The 26,287-nt window shown below is 31.8% G+C and overlaps 4 protein-coding genes across 5 annotated transcripts in view; all 4 read left to right on the forward strand.

Moving 5' to 3' along the window:
- LOC123010857 (Ca(2+)/calmodulin-responsive adenylate cyclase) overlaps positions 1-6,938 on the forward strand; it is a 79,097-nt gene extending 72,159 nt beyond the window's left edge. Inside the window, 6 exon segments of the mRNA XM_044408021.1 lie at positions 746-1,074; positions 3,452-4,950; positions 5,177-5,303; positions 5,368-5,385; positions 5,443-5,680; positions 5,732-6,938. Coding sequence (XP_044263956.1) covers positions 746-1,074; positions 3,452-4,950; positions 5,177-5,303; positions 5,368-5,385; positions 5,443-5,680; positions 5,732-6,066 — 2,546 coding nt within the window. The 3' untranslated portion in view covers positions 6,067-6,938.
- A 459-nt stretch (positions 6,939-7,397) lies between these two features.
- On the forward strand, positions 7,398-8,181 carry LOC123015037 (probable prefoldin subunit 4). Of its 2 annotated transcripts, none has more exons than XM_044414470.1 (2): positions 7,398-7,524; positions 7,572-8,181. In XM_044414470.1, the coding sequence occupies exon 2, from the start codon at positions 7,602-7,604 to the stop codon at positions 8,004-8,006; it is 405 nt and encodes a 134-aa protein (XP_044270405.1). In that variant the 5' UTR covers positions 7,398-7,524; positions 7,572-7,601; the 3' UTR covers positions 8,007-8,181. The 2 variants fall into 2 exon arrangements, with proteins under 2 accessions (XP_044270405.1, XP_044270394.1); XM_044414459.1 differs by having other exon boundaries at positions 7,455-7,518.
- A 353-nt stretch (positions 8,182-8,534) lies between these two features.
- On the forward strand, positions 8,535-9,440 carry LOC123015133 (ARL14 effector protein). Its single transcript, XM_044414637.1, has one exon. The coding sequence runs from the start codon at positions 8,812-8,814 to the stop codon at positions 9,262-9,264; it is 453 nt and encodes a 150-aa protein (XP_044270572.1). The 5' UTR covers positions 8,535-8,811; the 3' UTR covers positions 9,265-9,440.
- A 6,559-nt stretch (positions 9,441-15,999) lies between these two features.
- LOC123015715 (partitioning defective 3 homolog B-like) overlaps positions 16,000-26,287 on the forward strand; it is a 41,484-nt gene continuing 31,196 nt past the window's right edge. Inside the window, exon 1 of the mRNA XM_044415604.1 lies at positions 16,000-16,414. Coding sequence (XP_044271539.1) covers positions 16,295-16,414 — 120 coding nt within the window. The 5' untranslated portion in view covers positions 16,000-16,294. The remainder of the gene's footprint in view (positions 16,415-26,287) is intronic.

Consider the following 26,287-nt stretch of genomic DNA (forward strand, 5'->3'; position numbering starts at 1 on the left):
CATTTTTGTGTCATATAAAATACATATATTTTATTGAAGAATTAAAGCGGCTTTTGTTTTACAACACTATGTATCACTAGAAGTTACAATGGTAATGTTAGCTTGTTTAAAAACAAAGAAATGTTATTAGTCGCCATTAAGTTGATTTAAGATTTATTTTGCATTTTTTTCATTACTTAGTACTTAGAAAATTCTTTCATTAGTGACACTTCTTGAATAATATTGTTTAAATCCTTTTAGTTGAAGATGCAACATTTTTTCATGGCCAACTGCGAACAAAAACCAAAGATAATTTTTGCTAAAAATGTTTGTTACAAATATATATTTTTTAGATAAGAAAAAAACAAACTTTTAAAAAATGACATAGCCATCTATGATTCCCATATAAAAAAGACAAGTTTATTTTATTACTGCTAAACAAACAACTTAAATAAATTGTTAACTACATTATTAAATTCTACGTAAAAAAGTACCTCTATAGTGTCTTTATTTCAAATCTGTGTCTTCTATAATAACGAAGATATGAWTTTTTTTAGATTTCGTTAAAATATCATAAGATGTCTATAAGACATCGATAAGACGAAAACAAAAGACGATAGCGGYATGCGGTTTTAACCAAAGCRCCAGAATGTATTACTCGTTTTTGGCTAAACCTCTTACTTTCGGAGATTCCCTATTCGGACATCCAAAATYCAGCACCCTGTACAGTTTGGGGTCAGCGTCTGGTTTAATCGAATTGTCGCAGATACGAGTAACATGTACGGGGGCGTTGCTACTCCTTTGGCGCTCTTGCATCATAACGAGATTAATGGGAGGACGAAGCATCCGCAGTTGCAGACAAGGTCGAGTTCGAGGGAGGATAGTTACAGTGGGGTGAGAAATGCAATGAGGTTGCCGCCGCTCAGGGAGGCGCCGCATAGAGACCATGGGAGTAACGGGTGCGAGAATGAGCCTTTATTGCCCACTGGGGGGTGCAAAAGGAATGGAAAGAAGGTGCAAGAGGAGAATTTGCCACCGCCGCCGCTGCCYCCACATAAGAATTCCTATCAGCAGGTGCAGAGGCAGTCATCACAGGTATTTACGATAACACTAATTTAATACGACACACAAAAAATTGAAAAAAAAAACATGTTTACTTATTACGTAGTTAGTCTCTCAATTCTCAACACAATTATTTAAAAATTTTGAAATTTGAGAGTTGAAATAGTACTAGACTACTAGAATATTATCATCCTTGAAATAATATAAACTGCTTTTTCTTTCAAATTCGTCAATTTTTTACCTTACTTGCGAAGGGAAAACTCAAGGAAATTCTAAAAATATTCAATAAATAAAGTTTTTATTTCCGTTGGTCAAAACCTTTTTGTCCCCAMTAGAAAAACGTAAAAACAAAATATATACAGGATGATTTTTTAAAAACGAGCTACCCTGGATATCTGGGATAAATAAACAAAAATTAGAAAATCTCGAGACAGGTCAATTTTTAATTTGTAGCGAGACATTTTTAGTGTTCTTTCTGAATTTGCAGTTTCTAACCCACAATTACTTCAAAATTTTAAATGGCACTACCTCCTTTGTGATACATACTTTAAATAAAAGATATTTTGASTAGGTATTCGGCTGTGTTTTTTTTGAATTTCGATTGTTTTTTTTTAATAATTACTCAATTATAGGAGGTGTTCAAAATGGTCAGGTGGCTAGATCTTGTTCAGCGTAACATAAATAAAAAATAATCAAAACTCAAACAAAATTCACAGCCGAATTCCTGGTCAAAATACCTTTTATTTGAGGTATCACAAAGGAAGTGGTGTCATTTAAAATTTTAAAAGGGTTGTTTGAAAGGAGGTTAATGCCTCAACTTTCAAAAGTATACTAAAAAGTGTTCCCCTGCAAATAAAAATTGACCTTTCTCGGGATTTTCTAATTTTTGTTTATTTTTCTGAGATATTTTAACCTGTATTTTTTTAAATATTTTCATGATCCTTAGCTTTTACTCTATTGTTAGAAACAAAAAAAGAAAATGCTCAAAATATTGAAAAATGAAAAAGATAAATAAATAGAAATAAAAAAATAAATAAAAATGTGGTTTTAAGTAATTCTTTGCACATTTGGAAAATTTAAACAAAAATAAAATAACAATTATTCTTGTAAAAAAAAAGAATAAACAAAAAATTCAAACTTTAATTTATTCTTTGTTTACTTATTTGAATCAGAAATAATGAAACTTAAAATTATTATACCAATGGAGTGGGGTTTGAAAAATAAAAAAAAAAAAAAACACAAAGCAAAATTTGTATTTAGTTCTACTTTTCATAAAGTTAATTATCCTGAAAGCAAGATRATGTGTATTTTTCTGCGATTAGTTTTACTCACCCTGAATCACCCGATATAGAAATTAACAGAATAATTGTGTTGTTCGTTTTTCGTTTTGTAATTAAACAGTATTTGTACGGACTCTCATCCTCTCCTCCTTTCTTCCTAGCGTCTTAACGAAATACACTACATTGTTTGCTTGTCATCCTATCTGAATCAGTCCCTATACATGTAATAATAAATTTCGTGTTGCTTTTTTTTGGTACGACTCATTATTTTACGTAGTTCAGTTTGTATAGAGGCTGTTTCAGAATTTGCGCTCCAGAGAAAAGTGCCATGTAAAATAAGATACCAGAAACATGGAAAAAATGTTATAAATWCTATCTAGAGTYTGTCCCCGGATAGGTGAAACGACTCTTGTAAAAGAWAAAAAATCCTCGATTTAAATTTMTATTTTTTGGGGRTCAGCCCTGCTTGGGTAAAGACTAATTTCTAACATCATTTTAGTTTTGAAAAATCAAGTAGGTATGTCTTGAAAATTTTCAAAAAACCTATTTTTCTATAGAGTAAAGTGCCTTTTGTGTGGCAAATATGAAAAGAAGTCATTAAGAAAAGCTGTATTAATTTATTGTATTAAATAAATAACTTTTTAACGTTTCTATTAATAAGAAGCAATGATTTTGAAATGTAGTGTAAGGGCCTAGATGTTGATTTTAAACAACTTTACTTAACAACTTTTTGTCATATTTGCGACATAAAAGGCACTTTACTTTACAAAAAATATATAGTTRTTTTGAAAATATCCAAGGCATATATTTAATTTTTCTAAACTAAAATTATCTTAGAAATTTATCTTTTTACAATAGAAATTTATTTTTTACCAGAGTCATTTCACCTATCCAGGGACACACTGTATATGTATATTTTTAATGATTAATTCAATGGCATATCGACTCTTTCCACGGCTTGAATTTCTTGTCTAATCACCAATTTTCTAAAATTTTACAAATATTTGAATTTATTTGAATTTTGGTTAGATTTGTTGTCGTTATGAAAAAAATGTTGATTTTGTAGAAAGCCAAAGTAGCTGCTAGACTTCTTTTGCAAATTTCTCTTTCCTCCTAGCGTGTTTTTGCAGGACATGCGTTACACTCCACCGTGGCCTCGCGCTCCGAATCCCTACTCTGCAATACCAGTGAGACCATCTGAGAACATCAAACCGTATCTTAAACCCCTCCCCAAACCCCCCGGCAAGGAATCTCCCAATCGCCACCACCGTAAACATCACAACGGAGGCGCTGGCCCTGTCCCACCTCCTCACCAAATAATCGCACCTTTGCCACATCAAAACATCCCTGAACGGACTCCTGAACTCCTCCGCAATAAAATCCAAACACGACATAATCCCCTCCAAAACCGACACAGTCCTCTACACTCGCGCCACAGCCCCCATTCCAACCGCCACAGCCCTCTACAAAGACACTACTCGGATGAGAGTCTAGGGGGGCTGTACACCACCGGGGTTCCACAACGAATCCATTCGTCGGCTGATGAAATCAGTTCGTTGAATCATTCGCCGAGCATCAGTAGTTCTGATGAGAGTTATAGCAGGACGACTGATGCTGACGCTTCTCCTTGTGTCTCTCCACCTCTACCTGCTGATACTCAACAGTTCCTATTTCCGTCTGATATTCAAGTGAATCCGTGTTCGTCGCCAGAAGTCTCACCGAGGGCTTCGTTGGATTATATTCCTGCGAATTGTTCGTTGAGGAACAGTTCGAGTGATAGAAATAACACTAAAAGGAATAATTTACCACCAAATGCAGTTTTGGCACTTGCGGGGACTTGCAATACCGTTGATTCATCAATTGTGACAAGTCCGCCGGTCCTCGACGGTGAAGACAGTTGTAAAGGGGAGAGTTGTGCCAGTTTCGAGTTTGTTACRCGACCAAAAACCAAACCCACGTCACTACTAAGAGCAAACAGCGCCAACGGTGCTGTTTCCAAACTCCCAATCAAGCAGAAAAGTCTCGATAAGCGCATAAGAAATGACAGCGATTCGGTTTTGGAGTGTAATAAATTATCYGCAAACTCTAAAAGATCCCCTAGCTTCAAAGAAGCTGAAGAAATTCGAGAATTACTCAAAGAAGACGAAACGAGAAACCTTGCCGGTGAAAAGAGTTTGAAGAAAGATGGTTGTTGTCAGACTGACAAAAAGGATTTGAGACGCTTTAAGACCTCCCCATCGGGCTTTCGGGACAAGATTTCTCCCAATAACAAAGTGAACAACACCGACAACGAGAATTTGATTGGTCCCTTCGAACGCGAGATCCAGAAACTCCTCGACGAGCAAAATCTGCTTCAGAATATCCCTCCAAAATTCGAACTAAACCAACAGAACAAAGATCTAGCTTTGGAGCCTTTAGTAAGGTACGCTCCAAACAATAACAACCACCAGGTGGGGCTAGCGGCGATCCAAGCTCTAGCTCTAGGCTTGAGAGTGAATCCTACCGGCAGTGTAACCCTCCAGTGCATGTCCCCTCCTAGAGCAAGCAGCAAAGAGGGATCGCTTAAGCGGGGAGCATCCCCTGGACCGTCCGAATCTCATAAACAGCCAAAAGTCTCGCCTCTTGACAGGTACAGAAACACTAACATCGTGTTTCATTAAATAGCGAGAGACAACTCATTGTTTTTATTTTCTGGGTGTCTTTAGTTTTAGTTGGTTTGTGTCTCGCTATGTAGCTTCACTCAGCTTCATTAACACTCATGCTGCTTGCTCGGCACACTCATGCTTGCAGATCATTCATTTCTCAGACATGTTTTGGCAATTTTCAAATAACTTTTGATTTTTGTTGTTGATTAGAGCTCCGAAATCGGCTGAAGAAGTCGATGTTGACTGTGATATGCCGGAAGTTCATAAAAGAGACGACGATACTGATCTGGAGAGCTTCGAGCGCGAGGAACAACGCATGGAGGAAGAAGCAGCAAGGGTGAGTTGTCTACTTGTCAAAATTTAATAAATTTGTTCAAATTTAATGTTGTTGTGACAAGCAGCCTGTGGATCGAGAGTTGGTAAAATCTTCAATGTTTAACAATTATCTAAACAATTTGTATCAATCGCGCTTACAGGAGGAGGAAGTTAAGAGACTCTTGGAAGAGAAAGTGCAAGAAAAGTTGAGAAATCTCGAGAATGGGGACTTGGAGAGCCAAGGAGTCGAAGGAAGTCAGTCGGAATGGTCGGAAGATGAGGATGGAGGGGCTTCTGAACCACTTCTGAATGATAGAGAGTCGACGGGTTATACTACGGATGATCCAGCGCTGGAAAATATTTCTATGATTAACGAAACTGGACTCACCGATGCTGAAGGTGACTCAAAATTTTTTAAATTTATTTTGGAGTTATTTATGAATTGTTTAGGAGCCCTTAGCGATGTGAATTCTGCTTATAACGACCACAACCATGAGGGCGACATGGATGACAACACCAGCATGTCCTCCCGCGCCTCTTCGCGCATCTTCGACTCTGACGCCATGATGTCTCTGGATTCTCTAAGTGCTCTCTACGACTCCGAATACGATAATTGCTATCGAACTGATGACGATCTAAATGCAGTACCTGACCTCGACAGACTTAACTATTTTTCAGTGCCTGCGAATGACGTTCATCTCGCAAATATCCGATCAATGAGTGAGAGTATTACTAGAAACTTTGGACAGCCTCGAAGTGAAACGGATCCAGATAGTGATGTTTGAAGTAGGTGTGATCGTTTAGGACTAAAAATTTTGTAAAAGTTGGACGATATTAATCTGAATGTATATTGATTAGAGATGCGTTTACAAGATCGGAGGGTGATTATCTTGTTAGATGTTTTGATCAAAATTTTTTCGTATTTTGGTTGATATTTAGACTAYACTCGCAATGGTGCTTCTAGCGCGAAGGGACTGATACTTTGTGATTTTTTATTAGGCAGCTCTCTATCAAGCTGGATATCACCCACGTAGTTGGTTTAAACCAAAGAATGCAATTTTTTACATTAGTGATATCTTTGTTGTGTATTAAATGATAATTTTATTACTTAACGGGAAAATAGTGGCTCAATAATTTGTATAAATCTCGCTAATGGCGTCTCTTATGTATATAATACTGTTTTAGTTGATTTTATTTATTTATGGAACATATTTTATTTGTTACCATCAAGGATGCAATATTTTGTATTTAATTATATAGTTTATAATCATTAGTAATTTTAAATTACTGATGTACTTAAATTGAGTTTTATACATTATTTTTCTCTTATTTAAAGACTTTTGTTACAGATACATCAGATGTATTATTTGTTAAATTCTATCTTAAACTGGATTTTTAATGGAATTTTTCTTTTCTGTGATCACCATTTCTAAATGTAGCACTGAATAATTGGTGGTTTGTAAATATTTCTATTTTCTTCGAAATATCCGATCTTGGTGTTTATTATTATTGTTGTTCTCTTTGTATTTCCTTTTTTCTGTAATTATATTTTCTACTATTATCTGTAAAGACTCTAAAATTTGATCATAATATGTGTTGGAAAATTTTTAATGATTTATTAAATGCTTATAAAAGTAAACTAAATACATTATCAAAACAGCGTTTTTTTTTTCACATCCCATTCCGTACTCATTTCACAAAATTTACTTAAAAGCGGGGAATCAAAGCATATGCTTATACCGATTACGGCTCTCAGTTATCATCAACTGTCGCCTGAAATAATTAAATTTACAAATATTTAATATGTACTAGACAATGCATTTCATAGTTATGTATGTACCGCAATAGAAACAGCATTTTTCGAAGCATATTTGAGAACGAATATGATGGCATCTATATCAAGAGATGGACAGTGCAGTACATACTTCAGAAATCATGCTGTGTCAAGCAAATCAATCTCAATTAAAAATAAAAGTCTATTTTTTCGTTTGAGTTATATTTCGCGAGCAGAATTGTGTTGTGACAAAAATTTGTATACGTAAACTTGGTAAACATTTTTTGACTTCGTCGGCGGTGGCACCGTCTGGTGGTTCCAAAGTTTTACTCCCTTCCATTAAAAAAGTGAAATCATTTAATGAACGGTTTTTCTAAAAACAAAAACTACTACATTACAGAAACCTGTAAAATATTTGCCTGTCAATCTTTCGTAACCTAACCTTATTTTTCTTAATTCCTTTGTACTGGTATCACAAAAATATATTTGTTATTATTTATAACATTTAAATTTCAGTCGAAACAAATACACAAGAATAGAATACAAATGGCCGGAAGCAAAGGCACATTTCAGCCAGATTCTGATGTCCACATTTCCTATGAAGACCAGCAAAAAATTAACAAATTTGCACGTTTAAATGCGAAGCTTGAAGACCTTAAAGAAGAAGTCAAGGTGAAAGAGAATGACTTGAAAAGCTTAGAAGATGCATGTGATGAAATTGCATTGTTTGATGAAGACGAGAAAATTCCTTATTTGGTAGGAGAAGTATTCATTCTCCAAGACACTGAAACAACACAGAAGTGCTTAGATGAAGCGAAAAAGAGAATAGAAGAAAACATTAAAGAATTAAAAGGTCAATCAGATGATGTAAGAAGTCAAATGAGTGATTTGAAATCACATCTTTATGGAAAATTCGGAAGTCATATTAATTTAGAAGCTGAGGATGAGTGATGGTTTGTTAATGCGAAACGATTGAAAACATTTTTTAAACTTATAATGGCAAATTTTTCTTCTAATGTTACTAATTGCGAAATCTCAACTGCTTAACATAATTTTCACTCTGATGTCGCAAATAAACTTTTTCTGTAATAACGATTGTAATACAATATAGATAAATTAATCAAATTGTGTTTGTTTTTCAATTTTTCGATTAAAACATTTTGTCTTATTTTTTACGTTTAGTTTTCCAGCTAAAATGCCATTTTAAAAATATTGAGAATAACGACGCCCGAGAATATTTGCAAAATACTCTTGCATTATCAACCTTTGCTTATTTCCATCGCTGTTGTGCTAGGGGCGTTTATTCATGAAGGAATAATTTATTCCTTCATCTGTTTATTACAACTCCATAACTTTACTGGTTGGTAATGCAAAGACAATTCTCGTGTTCTCGTATATTCTGTAGAATCTATATTCTCGCCTGCGCAATGGATCCTCAAGAAGACGACAAATGTGTTTTTAGTCCTATTATAATTTTTATAACTTCTGTAATGTAACAGAAATTTTTATTTTTAATTCTTTTTGTCGCTCAGCGTAACTATTTCAATAATTCTTTGTGAAAGAGTGGGTATGTATCTCTTCCTCGCATTTAGGACTATGTGTGCGTAAGGCTTCCTGCCCTTGTTTTAAAACAAGAGTTCTGCTTTTTGAGGTTATCTCATATTTTTTCGCACTCAAATAACTTGTCTTAAAGACTGTGAGAAATACATTTACACCCAAGAGTTAGAACTTTCCATGCAAGTTCCAATCCCCAACAATGAGCAGTGGAAGCAGCGAAGAAGACAACGAACCCCGACAATCCCTGCACCGAGTTGCTAAAAAATCCACAACCAACACCAGACCATACCCCAGCCGTATCAGAATACCAGGATCTCAGAAAACCCTGACTGTAGCCAACCGATTTTTGGAAAATTTCAATCCTGAAACGAGCATCCGCGAAAAACGGAAATTAAATCGTAAAATCAATCCGCCAAGTAACGTACGGCGACCACCGGGGGCTCTCTATGACGAGAATGGAATTCACATCGCCACTTGCATGGATCTTTGTGATTGTTTAAATGAGGATTGTGTGGGATGCTTCCTTCCATGTCCCAAGTGTGGCTCAAGGAAATGCGGGATAGATTGTCGTGTGCATAGAAAATATGTCTATGATCAGATTGAGTATCACGGCTACGATATTGTAATAAAAAATCCTTTGTTTAGGAATTGAAATTCAAGGATTTATTGAATACTGTAATCATCTAGTGTTTTGTCGTATTATTCTATTTTATCTAATTGTATTACCTATAATGGAAATTAGAAACGCGTTAGTGATTCTATTTCATTTTATTTATATTTCTCAAAATTATTAGTTTTGTGGTACATCGTAATAAATAGTGATAAGCATTAAGTTGTTTTATTTATCCTATTTATTAGTTCAATATTGCGACACAATTTTAATTTTTTGCTCAATTATTACACCACTACTAGTACTTTACTCCACTTTTTAACTTTGGTATCTCATGAATAAAGCTCGGATTATATGCACGAAAAAATCATAAAATATGCGCATATAGTATATGCACGTATTTTCACAAAAATATGCACAAAATATTAAGAAATATGCTCCAATATATGCCAAATATGCATCGATTTGCAAAATTTTGAACAATAAAAAGTCAAACGTATTTATTTTTTGAAAAAAACTAATTGATGAATTATAAAGTTTTATAAAAATATGATGTTTTATCAAATTTTTCGCAATTTTTGTTATTTTGTTTTTGAGTTTTACAAAATTATTTTTTTAATGGAAACCCACCAAAAAAAACATTTTTTTCATGAAGCTTATGATCTAAGAGATTACAACAACTATCTACTTTGTATTAAATTATTTTTTTACATATATCGCAATTTAGACAGCAAAAATCGAATAACTCAAAAAGAAAACAAAATTTTGTTCTTAAAATAAGATCATTTTTTATATTACTTTAATTTATATTAATTATTATTTTTTGGAAACAAATGATTTAAAAAAAAACGCTTGGTTCAATACAATTTAAAAAGGAGTTTGGCTTACGAATTACCGGTTGTTTTCTCTTTAAAATATTTTGTAATCGGATCATTTTTCATAAACTGTCCAATTTTTAACTTGAACTAAAAATTTTAATCGGAAATTAGTGATTTGAAGAAAATATGCACAAATATGCAATATTTCCTAAAATATGCACCAAGTTGCCAAAATATGCAAAATATGCATTTTTTATTTGGTTTATTTTAATTATAATTAAAAACATTAGATATGCATAGAAAACTTACAATTTTGTTGATATACCTCTTAATAACAAATATGCATTTTGCATATAATCCGAGCTTACTCATGAAATAATTCTCAAGAAATGTAGGTAAGAAACTGGTGAAATGTGTTATAAGTGCGTAATTATTATGCACAAAATAATAATTACAGGAATGCCAATTAAGCAAGTAAAATGCAATTAAAATTAAACATTTTATTTGAACAAAAAACGTAATTTTGTTTTACTTGTCACTTCTTTTTATTACATAGTACTTTAACCGAAAAATAATTACTTTCTTGTTTTTTGAATTCATTTTATTTACCTACTGATGACTGATGGGTTGCCGTACAACACACACAAGAATACCTTAATGTTTAACTTTCATCAACATAGAACTTTTTCCTTTCATATAGTTCATAAATAAATCTTATCTTTCGTTAATGCATTAACGGGTTTTTAATTCTACGTTATGATCCCAAGAAACCTACTTTAATTCACTGTAAACAAGATGAAAAAAATAGAAGCGTGAGAAAAACGTAATGTGGTGAGATTCGACAGATACTTAAAAATAAACAATAGATTATAAAACAAACACTCGACTCCGCCAACGAGTTAAAATGCAATTTAAATCAATTTTCTCTTCAACATAGCAGGAATAAAAATGCATCAAATTTTCTTTATGAAATACAACATACAACTTCGATCCTCATAAATTTTAAATTTATGTGAAGCATGAAACAGTGTTATTGTTGTAAGGGTTTCCATAACGACGCTTTCTATGGGTCGAAGTTGATGGCTACAAGCGACAAAAACTGTGTATTTTCTTGTGCTTATTTCCAATACTATTTAATAATCGGCAAATAAAAAAAATAAAAATAATTTCACATCTAAACCCGTTTATTGTATACCTAGTGGGAGGAGGTAAGAATAAAACACAACAAAATATTTACATTTATAAGTAGTTTTACTATTCTCTTCCATGTAGATAAAATTGGGGGAAAAATTCGTTCAGAAATAATTACAAACTGGAGCGGCGAGTATAGAATCAACAAAACTATTTTTATCTATTCACACACATCGTACTTTTTTCTTATGGAATGAAATGATATTGTTAAAATGTTTAGAAGACTTGTTTTTACTTTGTCAAATATCACAACAATTAGTGATTTATTCGCTGAAACTACAGTACAGGATTATACATAAAGGTGATTCAAAAATTGTGTTTAATAATACTAAGTGCCTTAGTAGACTGTTTTTAAATTTTAAATAAGTATGTTTTTGTATAAGATTTATCATAACTTCTGGAATTTGTAAACTTAATTAAAAGAAAATTTAAGAATTTAAGCCAATATTGAACTAAGTAATTACATTCATTGTAATTAATGTTTCCACAAAACTTGCCCTAAACTATAATAACTAATAAGGGTTGGTAGATGTAAAAATTACATCAAGAAACTGTAGACATAAATGGGAAAAATTATAGTGACTGTATTAATTCAGTCACTGTAAGAAAAACTAGTTTATTATTATAATTATTATGGGGGTGTAAACACACATTTGACCCTATTTATTTGTATTTATTCTTATCGACAATATTGCAACATGTATTTAAGTAAAAAAAGCACAAAAACATTAACCATAACAGCACATTGCCCTTTAAAATACAGTTTCTTTGTTTGCTTTACTATAATGGCATGAATAAATAAACATATGAAATTAAATATTTTTTCAATTGAAATAAATAGGGTCCAATATTCAAGCTTTAAACCACTAATCCAGTATAATTAGGTACCCACTAATTTATTATTGATTCTTTTAACATTGTTGTCACTGTTTGTATGCCATTTTTGTTAATAATGTTAGCCTAAATCATATTTGAGTTTATTTTACAAAGAAATAAGAAGTGTTCATCATGATGTTTTTTCTCATCCTGCACAACTAAAATCGAATTTTTGTAATCATTCGGTAAATATAGGTAGATATACAATATTTTGTTTTCAACAATACAGTAGAACCTCTACAATCCGGACTAATTACATATTGCAAAGGGTTCTTTGGTTTAGCGATTTTTTGGATTATCAAATAAACTTTTTTTTAATTAAAATTATTATTAAAAAACTAAAATGTGTAAGTATACACTGTGTCAATTTCAAAACTTGCAATCGACAATTTCTCTCAACTGAAAAAGTTATTAATAATCACCCAAAACCGTTTTGGTGGTTCCTAGGGGGAATTAAAATGACATGATAAGTGACACACCTCCACCCACCCTTGAATATAATAAATAAAATGAAAATTTAACGTCTTCGTTTTTGAATAATTGGAAAAATGGCTTTACCAAATAGGCTGTTGTATGACATTTTTGAAAAGCACTTGTTATAGGCTTTCCAACGATGTATCGCAAGTAGGTACGTGCCATTTAAAATTTTCAACTTAAGGTGGCTGTGGCTTGAAGGGTGGGTGCAGGAGCGTCACTTACCATGCCATTTTGATTGCCCGTAAAAACCACCGAAACGGTTTTGAGTAATTTTCAATAACTTTTTTAGTTCTAGAGATGTTGTCGATTGCAAGTTTTAAAATTGACACCCTGTATGTACTTATTTATTTAAAAGAAAAGTAGAATCACATATAAATTACTGACATGTAGCGAACCCCTATAGAGGGTGGAAGTTTCCGGTTTTGGTCAGTAAGAAGAAACAAGCATAATACCGTGCGATCGAAAAAAAAAAAATAAATTAGAGTAGGCGGTGATTAAAGTCCTTCAGATGGCAATCCTGATTTTTGACTTGAAATGTCAGCGGAAACTTTGACAACTTTGCGTTTTATTTTGAGTAAATTAATGTTCGCTTTAAAGCAGTAAATTTTTATTGTTGCAAGTTATTACATAAATGCTATATAAGACGAAAATGGTGAATGGTCATTTTCACTTCCAGTTTTCCAGTGGAAAATTTCCAGCAAAAATTGTTTCCAACTATCGAATATTAATCGTCGCCTGCTCTAATTTATGATTGCACGGTACTATAATGAAGTTATTTTATAAAAAAAAAATGAATAACCACTATTCAGATTATTATACAGGGTGATTCTTAAATAAATCGACAAAATTTTATTCTTGATAGTATCAAATGAGTACATGCTGGAGAAAATAGTAAAATATTCTTTGTTTAACTGTTCTTGAAATAAAATTCATTAAAGTTATTTTCGAGGTAAGGCGTACGCCACTGATGTGTTCGTAAATATTATTAGCACAGATAGAAACCATGGTAATTAATTTGATGAAAATGTACTTGATCACTGCAACAATTCATAAACGCCGTAAGTGGCACGAATCAATGGGGTTCTGCCCCTAAAGGATATAAACGTAAAAAGGTTGTCTCCATTTATCCTTGGGAAGCTGTAATAAAATTTTCTGGATCTATTTAAGAATGACTGTAGATCGATGATGCACTCGATGTTCGTATTGCAAGAGGTTCAGATTAAAGAAGTTTGATAACTGTATTAGAAATGAACAACGTTTCAATCTAATAGCTCTAAATATAACATTGTTTCATAATTAGAAAAAATTAATACCCAATACATAGTTGTATTCAACATTTTTATTCTTGAAATTTAACGAATACTATCCTCACCTAATATTCTATTATGTATGTATAGTTATACCAGGTGAATAAAAAGTATGGAACCAAACGTTTTTTGCTTAAACTATTTATTTTTTGAAAAAACTAATTGATGAGTGATAAAGTACTATAAAAATGTGATGATTTAACAAGAATAAAATTTTTCGAAATTTCCTTTTGTTTTTGAGTTGTACAAAATTTTGTATTTTTTTAAATGGCAACCCACTATAAAATCATTTTTCTCATAACAGCTATACTCTAAGGATTACAACTACCTGCTTTATATTTAATTAAAAAAAAAATATTTCACATAAATTGTAATTTTGACAAAAAAAAATCGCATAACTCAAAAACAAAACAAAATTTCGTTCTGAAAATACGATCACATTTTTTATATTACTTTAATTTGTATTAATTATTATTTTCTGGAAGCAAATGATTAAAAATAAAACCGCTTGGTTCCATACTTTATATTCACCCTGTACATGTGTAAGTAGTAAAGGTAACTAGGTTCTAAATGCTCTTATCGAATCCGTCCTAAATTAAATAACTAGGTATAAATAATTAAGGTTTAAATGTAGGTAAGAATTAAAGTTAATTAAATTATGTAAAATAAATACTGCCTATCCTACACATAAGCATTCTTAATCAATTATGAGTCTTTTACAGTTTTACTCGCTTTTTATCATCATCTACTTAAAAAAAATATTTCTAAAAATCTAGCAATAAGTTATCGGTTTTGCTTTACAGGAAGCCATTAAGCCGCAGTAATATAATAGGGGTAGCTTATTATGTCACATTAAGGAGCTTAAAGATTTAAAGACCGTAAAATTTATTCCCTGGTCTTATTACATGTAAAGACATAATTAGTAATGAAAGTAGTGCTTGAATCGAGACTTGATAGTAGTGTGCAAAATACAGGGTGTTTTCGGTCTTGAGGTTGAAATTTACAGGAGATTATAAATACGCTATATAAAATAAAAAATGGTATGAAAGTAAATTTGGAAAAAACCCAAATAAAAGACAAATCAAACCTATTGGAAACCATTTTGTTGGAAGTGATTAAACTAATACAAAACCAAATCCAATGATGACAGTGTCAAAACTATAAAGTGACTTTTTTATTGCCGTGGATACCATTTTCTTTGTTGCAAAAATGTAGTTTTATCTTATCAAAAAAAATATCTCCAGTTCATTGACCCTCAAACCTTATACCAATATTTTGGAGTTAAATAACATTATTGATGAATAATTCTGCGAGTTTTTTTTTTCTCGGTTACATTATTTTATTTGCACTCTTCTATTAACGATCAAATTTCAACGCCAAGACCGTAAACACCCTTATTATATCGTTTTTAATAAAGTTTAAAGCTAGATGTAGGTAGTATAACGAAATAATTGAAAAGAAATAAAATAATAACCTTTGTTAGTTTTTTCCTTATATGTGTAACTATTTAAATAGCATTTGTTGTTAATATGTTATTGTAGAAAATTAGTGTAATAATCTTAAAATTAGGATGCAATGTGATACGTTCTAGGAACTTTATTTGTTTTGTAAAGTAAAAAAGTCAATTTTTTGGAGGGAGATTATATTCCATAAATGGCGATATCTAAACTGTGTAGATCTTAATTAGCTGTAAGGCAACTGATGATTAGTGGTAGTAATACAAATATTTTTTTATAAAACTTACACATTTTTTTCCACTAGTATCAAATTTCTTAAATTTTGCATTTTGACAATGCAAATACAGCGTCAGATTCTAAAAACCTGTAGGCAGCTGTTTGCAATATAAAAATGCTTGTATGGATAATAAATAATTCGTTTTTCAAAGCTTATTTTATTTTTTGTTTTGTGTGAACGAAATATAAATAATGCATTTCCCTCTTTAAACTCCTTTAGTTGGCTACCTGTCCGACAGAGGTCGTTCTCCCTCATTGACCAACCGCAACATTCCATCGTTAGTTCCCGCATTTGCCACATCGGAATCTCGCCCTTCTATTGGCCGCCACTTTCCAGGTAGGTCGAGTGGGGGCAAAAACTCGTTTGAAATTTTTAGTTTATAAAATGCCAACATAGTGTGAGCAAGTGTGTTACGATCGCGGCGGAACTTTTGTTTTGTTTGAAATGTGCACATGTTTGCGATCTCGTCTCCCGCACACGGACATGCTTTGACCCATGAAACAACCACCGAATCACCATAATCCACCACGATTTACACGCGACTCGACTCTATACACTAGAAGTGAACCGTTTGAACAGGTGTCTCACAACAAACATACCTGAGTGCTACAGCATGGCGTCATCGAGTTACCTGGCGGTGTGGTAGATGTGCATTTGTTCGGGTTGAAAATGAAGGTGACGGTGTGTTTCGGCAGTGTCAGAGTTGTTGTGCCGTGTGGTCATGGGGATATCCTGGTGCGGGACCTCGTCAGAGAGGCCATCCTCCGGTACAAAAAGGCCACCGGAAAGGTGAGTAAACCCGCATTTGGGGTTAGGGCTGCTGTCAAAAAGCTAGGTTTTCCAAAGATTTGTTGACAATTAACAGGTCACCATGGTAACAACCAATACGCGCTAACTTGATTGCCGACAGACATTTAATTTTTTGTTTGTTTTATAAATAATCAATTTTTGGCCGTCTAATTTGTTTATTTTATCAGTTTTAGTTATTTCCTCGAGCCATAGCGGTTTTGGGTCACTTTAGGCCCCTCCATGTCTACTAGGACTAATCTATACCTAAAGTGATAAAGAAACAAAAACTGAAAAGTAGGCCGCGATAATAACCAATTGTTGGTTTGTTACTAAAAGCCATGGTAAAATGACCCAGAGAATGGCGATTTTTCGTTGGGTAACAGCGAAATTACGTAATTTCTTATTTCCTTTAAACGTTTATTAATAAATGGGTTTTCTTACCTTTAAATTTTATTAGTTTTAAAATGGTTTTTTAACGGTAACATGGGAAATGATTATTGTCTTTCATTAGGTTATGGAATGCATTTTACATGTTATTTTGTATTTTTTTTTCACGCTTAATCAAGTAGTGTAATTGTAGTTTGTATTTGGATATATTATTGTGATATTTCTTCTATTTTAAGGAAACAGATATCCTAATTCAATTCTATCAATTTTTTTATTGTTTTTGTAAAAATTTGACCAGAAATATAGCTATAATCGTTTTCATATTAATGTGCATCGAAGTAGTCATTGAAAGGGATCATTTTAAGGTGGCAACCATGCGAAATCTCAAACAATCCCAACCTGTATCTTCCCTAAAAATTATTTTCTCAAATAAATGTGTGTGCCCCAGTTTTTGAGGAAGCAAAAAATAATTAACATTAACAACGTAATTACCATAGGGTGGAAAACATTTTTGTCATTATTGATGTGATTAAATTTGTTCTGAATGACTTTAATGACACTTTTTTGTGTGAATCGGCCTTTAAATTAAAGATGTATTTAGACTTCTACAACCTACACATTATTATGAAAAAGAGTATAACTTCAGCTTCATTTTGGAATAGACATAAAGACGACATCGCATGTTGGAAAATAATTCATATTGCTAAAACTTCTCCTAAAAAAGTAGTTTTTATTTTGTTAACAATATTTTCCAAAATTAAATTGGTAAGATTCAATTATGAAGAAAAGAAGATCCAGTTATTAAAACTGTCATCTTTTTACATATTCTGTTTCTACATGGTGAAATCGAAATAAGTGCACACATTTAAACGTATAAGCAGTAAAGCATCGTATGTGTCTTAATTATTATTCGCTTTTTAGTCGGTTGTAAGACTAGGGTAAAACCCTAGACAGAAGACATTATGTTTTTCTAAATGGGTTTGAATCTGACATGTTTAAAGTTTTGTGTACAGGGTTATCAATACTCGGTCCGCTTCTTTTTGTATTATTTATCAATGATATTGTGACATTTTTCGACATTCATTGCCTTCTTTATGCTGATGATTTAAAATTTTTCTATTGCATAGAAACCTCTGTTGATTGAAGTGTTCTGCAATCCAACATTGTTAAATTTTGGAATGGCGTAAGAAAAATGAGTTAAATCTTAATCTGTTAAAATGCTTTTTAATGCAATTTTGTAACAAGCTCTACAGTGTGATTATTTTGATGATACTGTGTTCTTAAAAAGATTGATTTTATTAACGATCTAGGTGTTATTTTTGATTCAAAAAGTTAATAATATAATATTAAAAGCTTTTGAAATGATAGGTTTTATGATAAGAAATTCTTCTGAATTTTATTATACAGTTATACTGTGAAGTAAATACAAAATAGTTATTTATTCGACGAGTTTGAGTGTAAATCGGACGCTTTATTTCACGAGAGGATTATTAAACCATAAATGAACCGATTTACACGAAGACGAGTTGAATACAACATTTTATTCTTTAATTAGACTCAACAAGGCTTAAACTTGCTTTAAATCTGTTAAAAATAATCTGACCTTCCGTGTTGAGAAATGCCAAACTGTTGTCAAAACTTCCTTACACGGGAGAAAAACCGTATATTTTGACAGTGTCGAAGAATAAATATCATTTATTCACAATCATGCCGATTACTAACCTTTTACAGGTTGGGAAACACATCATTAAAGTAATAAGTAATAATATTACTTCTCTTGGGCGGTAATATGTAGGATAGCCAACCTTAAAATTACAAAAATACCGGGAATTTTTTCTTTCAAATTGTCAAGTTACGCATAATATTTTGCTAAATTAGTATTCAATTGCTTTTGTAGCAGTTTCTCTGACTTCTGGGGGAGCACACTGAAAAATCAAACGCCATTTGGATGGCCTACCACGTTTGGACCTTAACTTTGTTAGAATTTTATTTTACTCAAATTTTTGACTGAAAATATGTGAATAAAATACCATACAAACCTCGGTGGTAATGGCATTACCCCTTGTGCTTTATCCATAAGCACTCGGGGTAATGCCATATTTACCACCTCGCTTGTAATGTTATATTTCATTTCCTAATAATTATCGTTTCATTTATTTTTTGCGATTTAAATTGAATTAGATAATTAAAAGTTTTATAGGAAAACAGTAAAGAATTTTGTAGAAATAAGTTGCTCTACCCGAAGAATTCTTCTAGTTTAATATTCATATTATTAAATATGGTATGGGGAAAAAACTATTCACCAGTCTAACTTGGCGCTCACGCTGCGCTTTGTTGCAATAGTATTTCAAACTAACTAGTTGAGGAGCAGGTATAATATATTTATTGAAAAACCCTTATTTAGGAAGTTGGTCTGGACTGGAGGACACACGTTTCTTGAAAACTGTGTTATGGAAAATTGCTTCAATGAATATGTCCCCGGATTGAGTTTACAAGAGGAATTTTTTTTATCTTTGATTATACGCCAAAACTGCAAAGGAAAAACATTTCTTGCAATATCTGAAACGAGCAAATCTGTAATTAAAACTTTATTATTCTAACTTAATAGAAAAAAAGTTCATTTTTCTCTTGATTTTGGACTTATTTTTTGTGAATTATTTTTCTCAGCGTTTTAAATCCCATCACATTGGCGGTTTTACTTTTTTAATAACGATGTGACTTTGCCAAATGAGTTTACGCAAGAATGATGAACATGAAAGCAATTGTTGTTTAATAATGATTAACCAAGTTAAATAAATATTGCGACAAATTATTAATTAACCATCTCATGAAAATATTTTTAACAGTAATAATGGGGTGCAACCCCGTAATCTTCATGAATTGACAGATAATGTAAATAAAGTTTGGGGGCAAATAAGGCGAACAAATTTGTGTGAAATCTTAGTCAATTCCATGCCACGCAGATTGCAGAAATGCATTGACGCCGAAGACTACTACATTAATTATTAGAACATTGTATTTTTGTGATTTACATTTAATTTTATTAATAAATAACTAGTTTCTTTCGTTTTTTCTATTTATCTTTTTTTACGTTTAAACAAAGCAAAAAAAACAGTGGTAAATTTAATTTTACAAGAAGAAAATTTTTTTTTTAATTTTATGCCAACACTGCACTGCTTTACCTGAAAGGTAAATTATAAATTTGGTTATTATAATCATCACCTTTTTGATGCCATTTTCGACTTGACATTTTACAGACAAACGTTTTTGGACTCGATTACAACTTATCTTGAGCGCTCGATATATAATATATAATAATATATATAATAATATATAATAATAATAATTTTTCTCTGTTTTTTAAATCTCATTATATTGGCGATTTAATTTTTTGACAACGATGTCACTTTGAAAATTAATTAATTGAATAATAATTGTTTTTGTTAAAAATAACTTTGTATTTTTTATCTTAAAGCTGTTTTTTAGAATTGCCATTTATTAAAATTATATTTTTCTTGAACATTTTTGTTATTTAACTTGCGTAAACTCATTTGGCAGTCACATTGTTATTAAAAAAGTAAAACCGCCAATGTGATGGGATTTAAAACGCTGAGAAAAATAATTCAAAAAAAAGTCCAAAATCAAGAGAAAAAGAACTTTTTTTTTTATTAAGTTAGAATAATAAAGTTTTAATTACAGATTTGCTCGTTTCAGATATTGCAAGAAATGTTTTTCCTTTGCAGTTTTGGCGTATAATCAAAGATAAAAAAAAAATTCCTCTTGTAAACTCAATCCGGGGATATACTCATTGAAGCAATTTTCCATAACACAGTTTTTAAGAAACGTGTGTTCTCCAGTCCAGACCAACTTCCTAAATAAGGGTTTTTCAACATATTATACCTGCTCCTCAACTAGTTAGTTTGAAACACTATTGCAACAAAGCGCAGCGTGAGCGCCAAGTTAGACTGGTGAATAGTTTTTTTCCCCGGGTGTACATAGTTGGGCATCGCATATTTTTATGTACATARTTTTGAATCACGAAACGAAGTTGATAAKGTTTGATAATGCAAAAAGCTGCATAAAATATATTGATAATCGAATCTTGTTGCGTCTTGTGACTCATTTTGTGTTTATTTTTCTTTATTTGTTTAATTATTTTTGATAAGAAAAGGAGTATCATAATTTTGTAACTATCCTGAATAGCACTTAGAGTTGGCTTGTCATTATCTTTTCCATTTAATTAAGCATGAGTGATAACTAAGACAAGTTTCAAGTCGGAACAACCATTAGACTACATCATCAAGCGCTTGTACAAGCTTATCGCAAAATTTACGATTTAAATGAAACCATCCCGAGGTGAGAATTTAAAGAAATAGGAAACAAAGACAAAAACTAGAAAAATACCCTTGATCTTTTGTACTGTAACTTGTTTTTTGGTGCAATGACGCAATGGTCAAATTTAACAATGAATTAAAAATACTTAATACAAATGTCTTATTTTTCTAAAGTAGCATGAGAAAAACACCTCAAATACAATGACTTAATTCTTAGTCCACAATAGTCAATGTCAGGATCATCGTACATTTTTATTATAATCACGTTCCACTTCCTCATTCATAATTTTTATCAGATAAACTTCTTGTTTGTTTACAAAATCGAGAATTATTCACGGTAGGRTTATCTAAAATTAAGTCGCTCGAGAGTYAAAATGAACACAAATGTGTTGCTTCTATACAAATATAGTGAAAGCAAGAAAAAAGGCGTAAAAATGCTATTACGTGAATCGGGTTCAAAGTTGTATTTAAATCTTTCGACACTTGCTACGGYGGCGTCTGTTTTCCTATCTAGGAATTCTGATAAGGTGGAAGAATAAGAATATTATTACTACATACTCCGGTATGAGTCACATGGGACATAAAAAGTTCACATTCCAACAAAACTGGCTTGAATATTATTATAATAATACTCTACTCGTGATGTTTTAGATTCGATTTAGCTGAAACGTGGAGTTATCTGCATAATTTCTGATATTGGATACTGAATCACAAGGTTTGTACCATTCGGTTCGAGGATCGGACAATAATAATAAATAATATTTGATATAGTTTCCCTAAATAACACTTTCTAAAATAGTATATTTTGCCAAAATCTAAAAGGAAAGGTCACCACCATGTTGCGTAGTTTTTTTCCCACTAATCAAAAATTCATYTAACAAACAAAATACAAGTAACAAGTTTGAATGAATGCAAAACGAATGCGGAATGTTTGATGCAAATCATTCCAAGAGAACAAAAGTAATTGTTTAATTTGTGACACGTTGGACGTAGCTTTGAAACGTGCGGAGGAAAGTGAATGACTTTGGTTCCCATATTGGCCGAGCTGTCATTCTCCAGTTATTTATCTTTGTTAATTAAGTAAGAAATGCGATAGTTGTGTGAAATTAAWAAACTACACGCCGGCCTTCGATACCTAAACCAAATATTTGTGAAATGTTATAGACATGTTATTATGAAATGAATCTAATTTCTTACACAAATTAGTTAGACTAACATTTTAATGAGGCATAATTTCCAATATTCTTCAGGGAGCCGGCTATTTACATTTTAAAAGTAAATAAAAGTACATCAACCTGGATTACATAACGCATTAAGACAACATACAATTACAAAACTGTTAGTATTTACATTGTCAAGCCGATTTCATTGACGACAAACTATAAATATTGACATTGAGGAAATTGTATACATTTAAAATATCATTTAGTGTCCAAATGACTCAAGAAAAAATCAATTCGACAAAGGCAAAAAATTCAACTAATCACAGGGCAATGAACTGACGTTTTTTAATCCAAAAATCCAAATTAATAGTTTGACATTTCCGGAACCACACAAAGAAACGACAAAAGTGCTTACTGTCATAATTAAAAGTCAAAATTAATTTGTAGTTTTTTAGCTATGAATCCAGAGTTTTATGTGTCGTATTGCACTAAAATTCTATTGCTAATAGCAAGTAAAATATCGAAAACAAAGAAATAATTTATGTTTTCATAGAAGTAACTTATTTCTGTAGTCATAAAATTTTAACAACTTATTGTACAATAAGTAAAAAAAAAACTTTCTACGATCATATAAAATGTTGTTTTCTTCTTTGACATTCTTTAGGGTTTATCTATCAAATAGCACAAATTGAAGAAAGTTGAATTTTTGTGTAGGCTTTGGCAAAAAACATTGGATCACACTTGTTAATAAAGATAATAATGAATGATTAACTTTTACTGTTTGTGTATCTTGATTAATTAATTTTCTTCAATTTCAGCGTTTTATTATTTTTTTGCAGGAAACAATTATTACTGCTATAATTTCGACTCTCTCAACGAAAACTATAGTAACTCATATAAATTGGTTTTTCAATAATATTAAACAGTTCCTTGATTTTTTATTAACAATTAAAGATTCAATGCAATTTTTCTCAAAACTGTAATTTTTGAGTTACTATAGTTTTCGTTGGAAGGGTCGATTTGTTATTCTTGAGCACTTGAGCTTCTGAAAAATTTACATAAAGCATAACAAATTCCATAAAAGTTTACAATTTTTTTCTTGAATTTGAATTTCCGATTTTTTTCAGGTGTTCTTACACTTTTCTTATTGCCTTAATTTGTTATCCTTGGGCCTCTGAAAAATTTACATAAATCACAATATATTTCCATACAATTTGAGTTTAAAAATTGTTGAATAAGTCAAAGCAAATGATTAATAACAATTATTATCATTAGCAGAACAGGATGTTAGTCGGAAATTCCAATAAAATTTTWCAATTTTTTTTGATAATTTCCAAACAATACAGTAAGTACACTCAACTCGGTACTGCTTCTCACTGTGTCTACATTAAATAATAATATTCTTGGAATAGAAACAATAAACTTATTATGTACTATGTAAAAGGTAATCAAACGCGACTCAATGAAAAAATATCATCATGTGAAAGTTTCTGGATGGTTTCATTTGATCTGACATAAAAGAGCTTTATCATGTTGGATTTCTGAGGTTTTGAGACCACCACGATCAAGTTCCATACTTCAGGGTTAATCACGACTTTCGAATCATTCGAGGTAAAAATGTACTTATTGTTAAAAGGAAAACAATCCCTTAAATGCCTGCAATTACGTAAAGTTGTGTCGATTTCTTTATTTCGAAGTGGAAGAAAATGAATCATTCGTTGAGGAATTTGCATTGTTGGAGTACAATGAATACGAAATGTGTGATTATTAAATCCCACAATGTTTCATTAAGCAAATGTCATGACGAAGGCTTCTTCTATATTGAGATTTTATCAGTAAGTCAGTAGCAGTGGGTGTTGAAAAAGATGCAACCGAATTTGCATTTTTATGAAATTTTTTTCATTATTCTTGACAAGATGATTCAAAATTGTTGTCTCGCATCTGAATGCCTTTAGACAACCTAATAAGTAACTTGACTACGTTCTTAGAACATCGGCTACTAGAAAAAACAACTTTCAGTTACTGTCGACTCACATAGGAATTCAAATCGGAGATTTAACATCCTTGCCTTCGGCGAGAAACGTGAAGGCACAACAACTATGTAAGGTGGTTATAATTCGATACCTGTGGCAAAAACTTGATGAACCGTGGGTATAATGACGTCACGAAACGTGACCCGACCAATGTGACGACACGAGATGCTTTTCGTAGAAATGACGGGATTGGACACGTCCATTGTTAATCGATTTTCAATAACCTTACAACGGGTAATTTATACAACAAGTAAATCATTAACGCCGGATGCGTACATGGAAGTTAATCGGTTTGGTGTCGAAGGGCGAGCAACATGGACTTGCGGTTGGTCGCGGGCCCCCATGGGACATACCATAGAAGTGACTAATTTATTTCATTGTGGGAAAGTTACCTAAGCAAAACAATATTTTTCACTCTTCATTTTTCTCAAAAAGTACCAAACAGAGTGACCCAATTGAGATTTTTAATACACAGCATTCTCACAGGTCAGTAAGATGTTATTCACTCCTACCTACCTTTTTAGTATACCTACCTTTATTTTTAGTATACAGTATGTCCCCGTATTGAGTTTACAAGAGGAAAAAAAAATCTTTGATTTTACGCCAAAACTGCAGGAAAAACATTTTTTCTTCACCTAAAACGAGCAAATCTGTACTTAAAACTTCATTATTTTGATTCAGTGAAAAGAAAAGTTTATTTTTCTCTTGATTTTCGACTTTGAATAATTTTTCTCTGCTTTTTAAGTCCTATTACATTAGCGGTTTTATTTAATTGACAACTATATGTCACTTTGACAATTAATTTATTAATTAAATAATGATAGTTCTTGTTAAAAATGACTTTGGTTTTTATCTTAAAGCTGTTTCTTTGAGTTGCTGTTTATTAAAATTATGTTTTTCACAAACATTTTTGTTATTTAACTTGCGTAAACTCATTTGTCAAAGTGACATTATTGTTAAAAAAATAAAACCGCCAATGTAATAGACTTAAAAAGCAGAGAATAGTACCGTGCACGATCGTAAAATAGACAGGTCTGGAAACTCGTGTTTCAAAATTGAATTAAAAAATTTGGATCTCAGTAGGTTTTGAGGGCAACTATACCCGTGGTGCCTCTATCGGATACTACGTTAATACTGCGTATTTATGAACGAAAAATGACGTCTCCGTGCGTAAATAATGTCAAATATTAAATTAGCGCTTGTCATAATTTGTTAGGTTACTGTGGGCTTGTCAAAATTGTTAAAAAATGTGCAAAAAACAACTTAATAAGCGCCACATATAAAGTACAATATGTTTAATAAAAGTGGCAGCTAAGTGCCGTTTCATTTATTTAGTCCTCGAGGAGGTTTTTGGTTTGGTTTTACACTTGATGATAGGAAACATCCTTTAACTTTTAAACAAATCTGCATCTTTTAGAATAACGGTCATGCTATCAAGTCAATCCACAGCATTTATTAAATGCCACCTTACCATCTAATAGAAAAAAAAGAGTAGAAAACATTGCTGTTATTGATCTTTACACAAGATGCTACCTAGATGATAATAATGCAAGACTTTTAAAAAAGACGTGGAAAAGAAGTGTTATTGAAGAAATAAAACAACAAATAAATAATGTTATAGTAAGTAACTTTTATACATAAGTTATTTTTTAGTTATCCAATTCTAACTAATAATGTAGCGATCAAGGTTGGTGCAAAATGTACAATGTAAAAGGATTTTGTAAAGACAATCTTCCAAGATTTATAAAAATGGTGTTTTTTACTTGGTCAGAAACACAATGYTCGGGACCCACTTCGTGTACAGCAAGATTTTTTGAATAATAAAGAAAACCACAGTCACAATAAAGACAATTTCAGGATCTATTTTTGTGGTGAGCGGGCACTTTGTAAACAGAGTAAAGAAATAAATAATTTTTTAAAAACTTGATTCATTTGTGGACTCATTTATCTATAGGA

Source organism: Tribolium madens, unplaced genomic scaffold (genome assembly GCF_015345945.1).
Source record: "Tribolium madens isolate multiple individuals breed KSU strain unplaced genomic scaffold, Tmad_KSU_1.1 Scaffold_19;HRSCAF=116;Tcas5.2_LG9, whole genome shotgun sequence".
Taxonomy (NCBI): Eukaryota; Metazoa; Arthropoda; class Insecta; order Coleoptera; family Tenebrionidae; genus Tribolium; species Tribolium madens.

Bases quoted from the DNA above. Each gene is read 5' to 3' on its own strand.
- LOC123015037 (XM_044414470.1), top strand. From the start codon at position 7,602: ATGGCCGGAAGCAAAGGCACATTTCAGCCAGATTCTGATGTCCACATT.
- LOC123015133 (XM_044414637.1), top strand. From the start codon at position 8,812: ATGAGCAGTGGAAGCAGCGAAGAAGACAACGAACCCCGACAATCCCTG.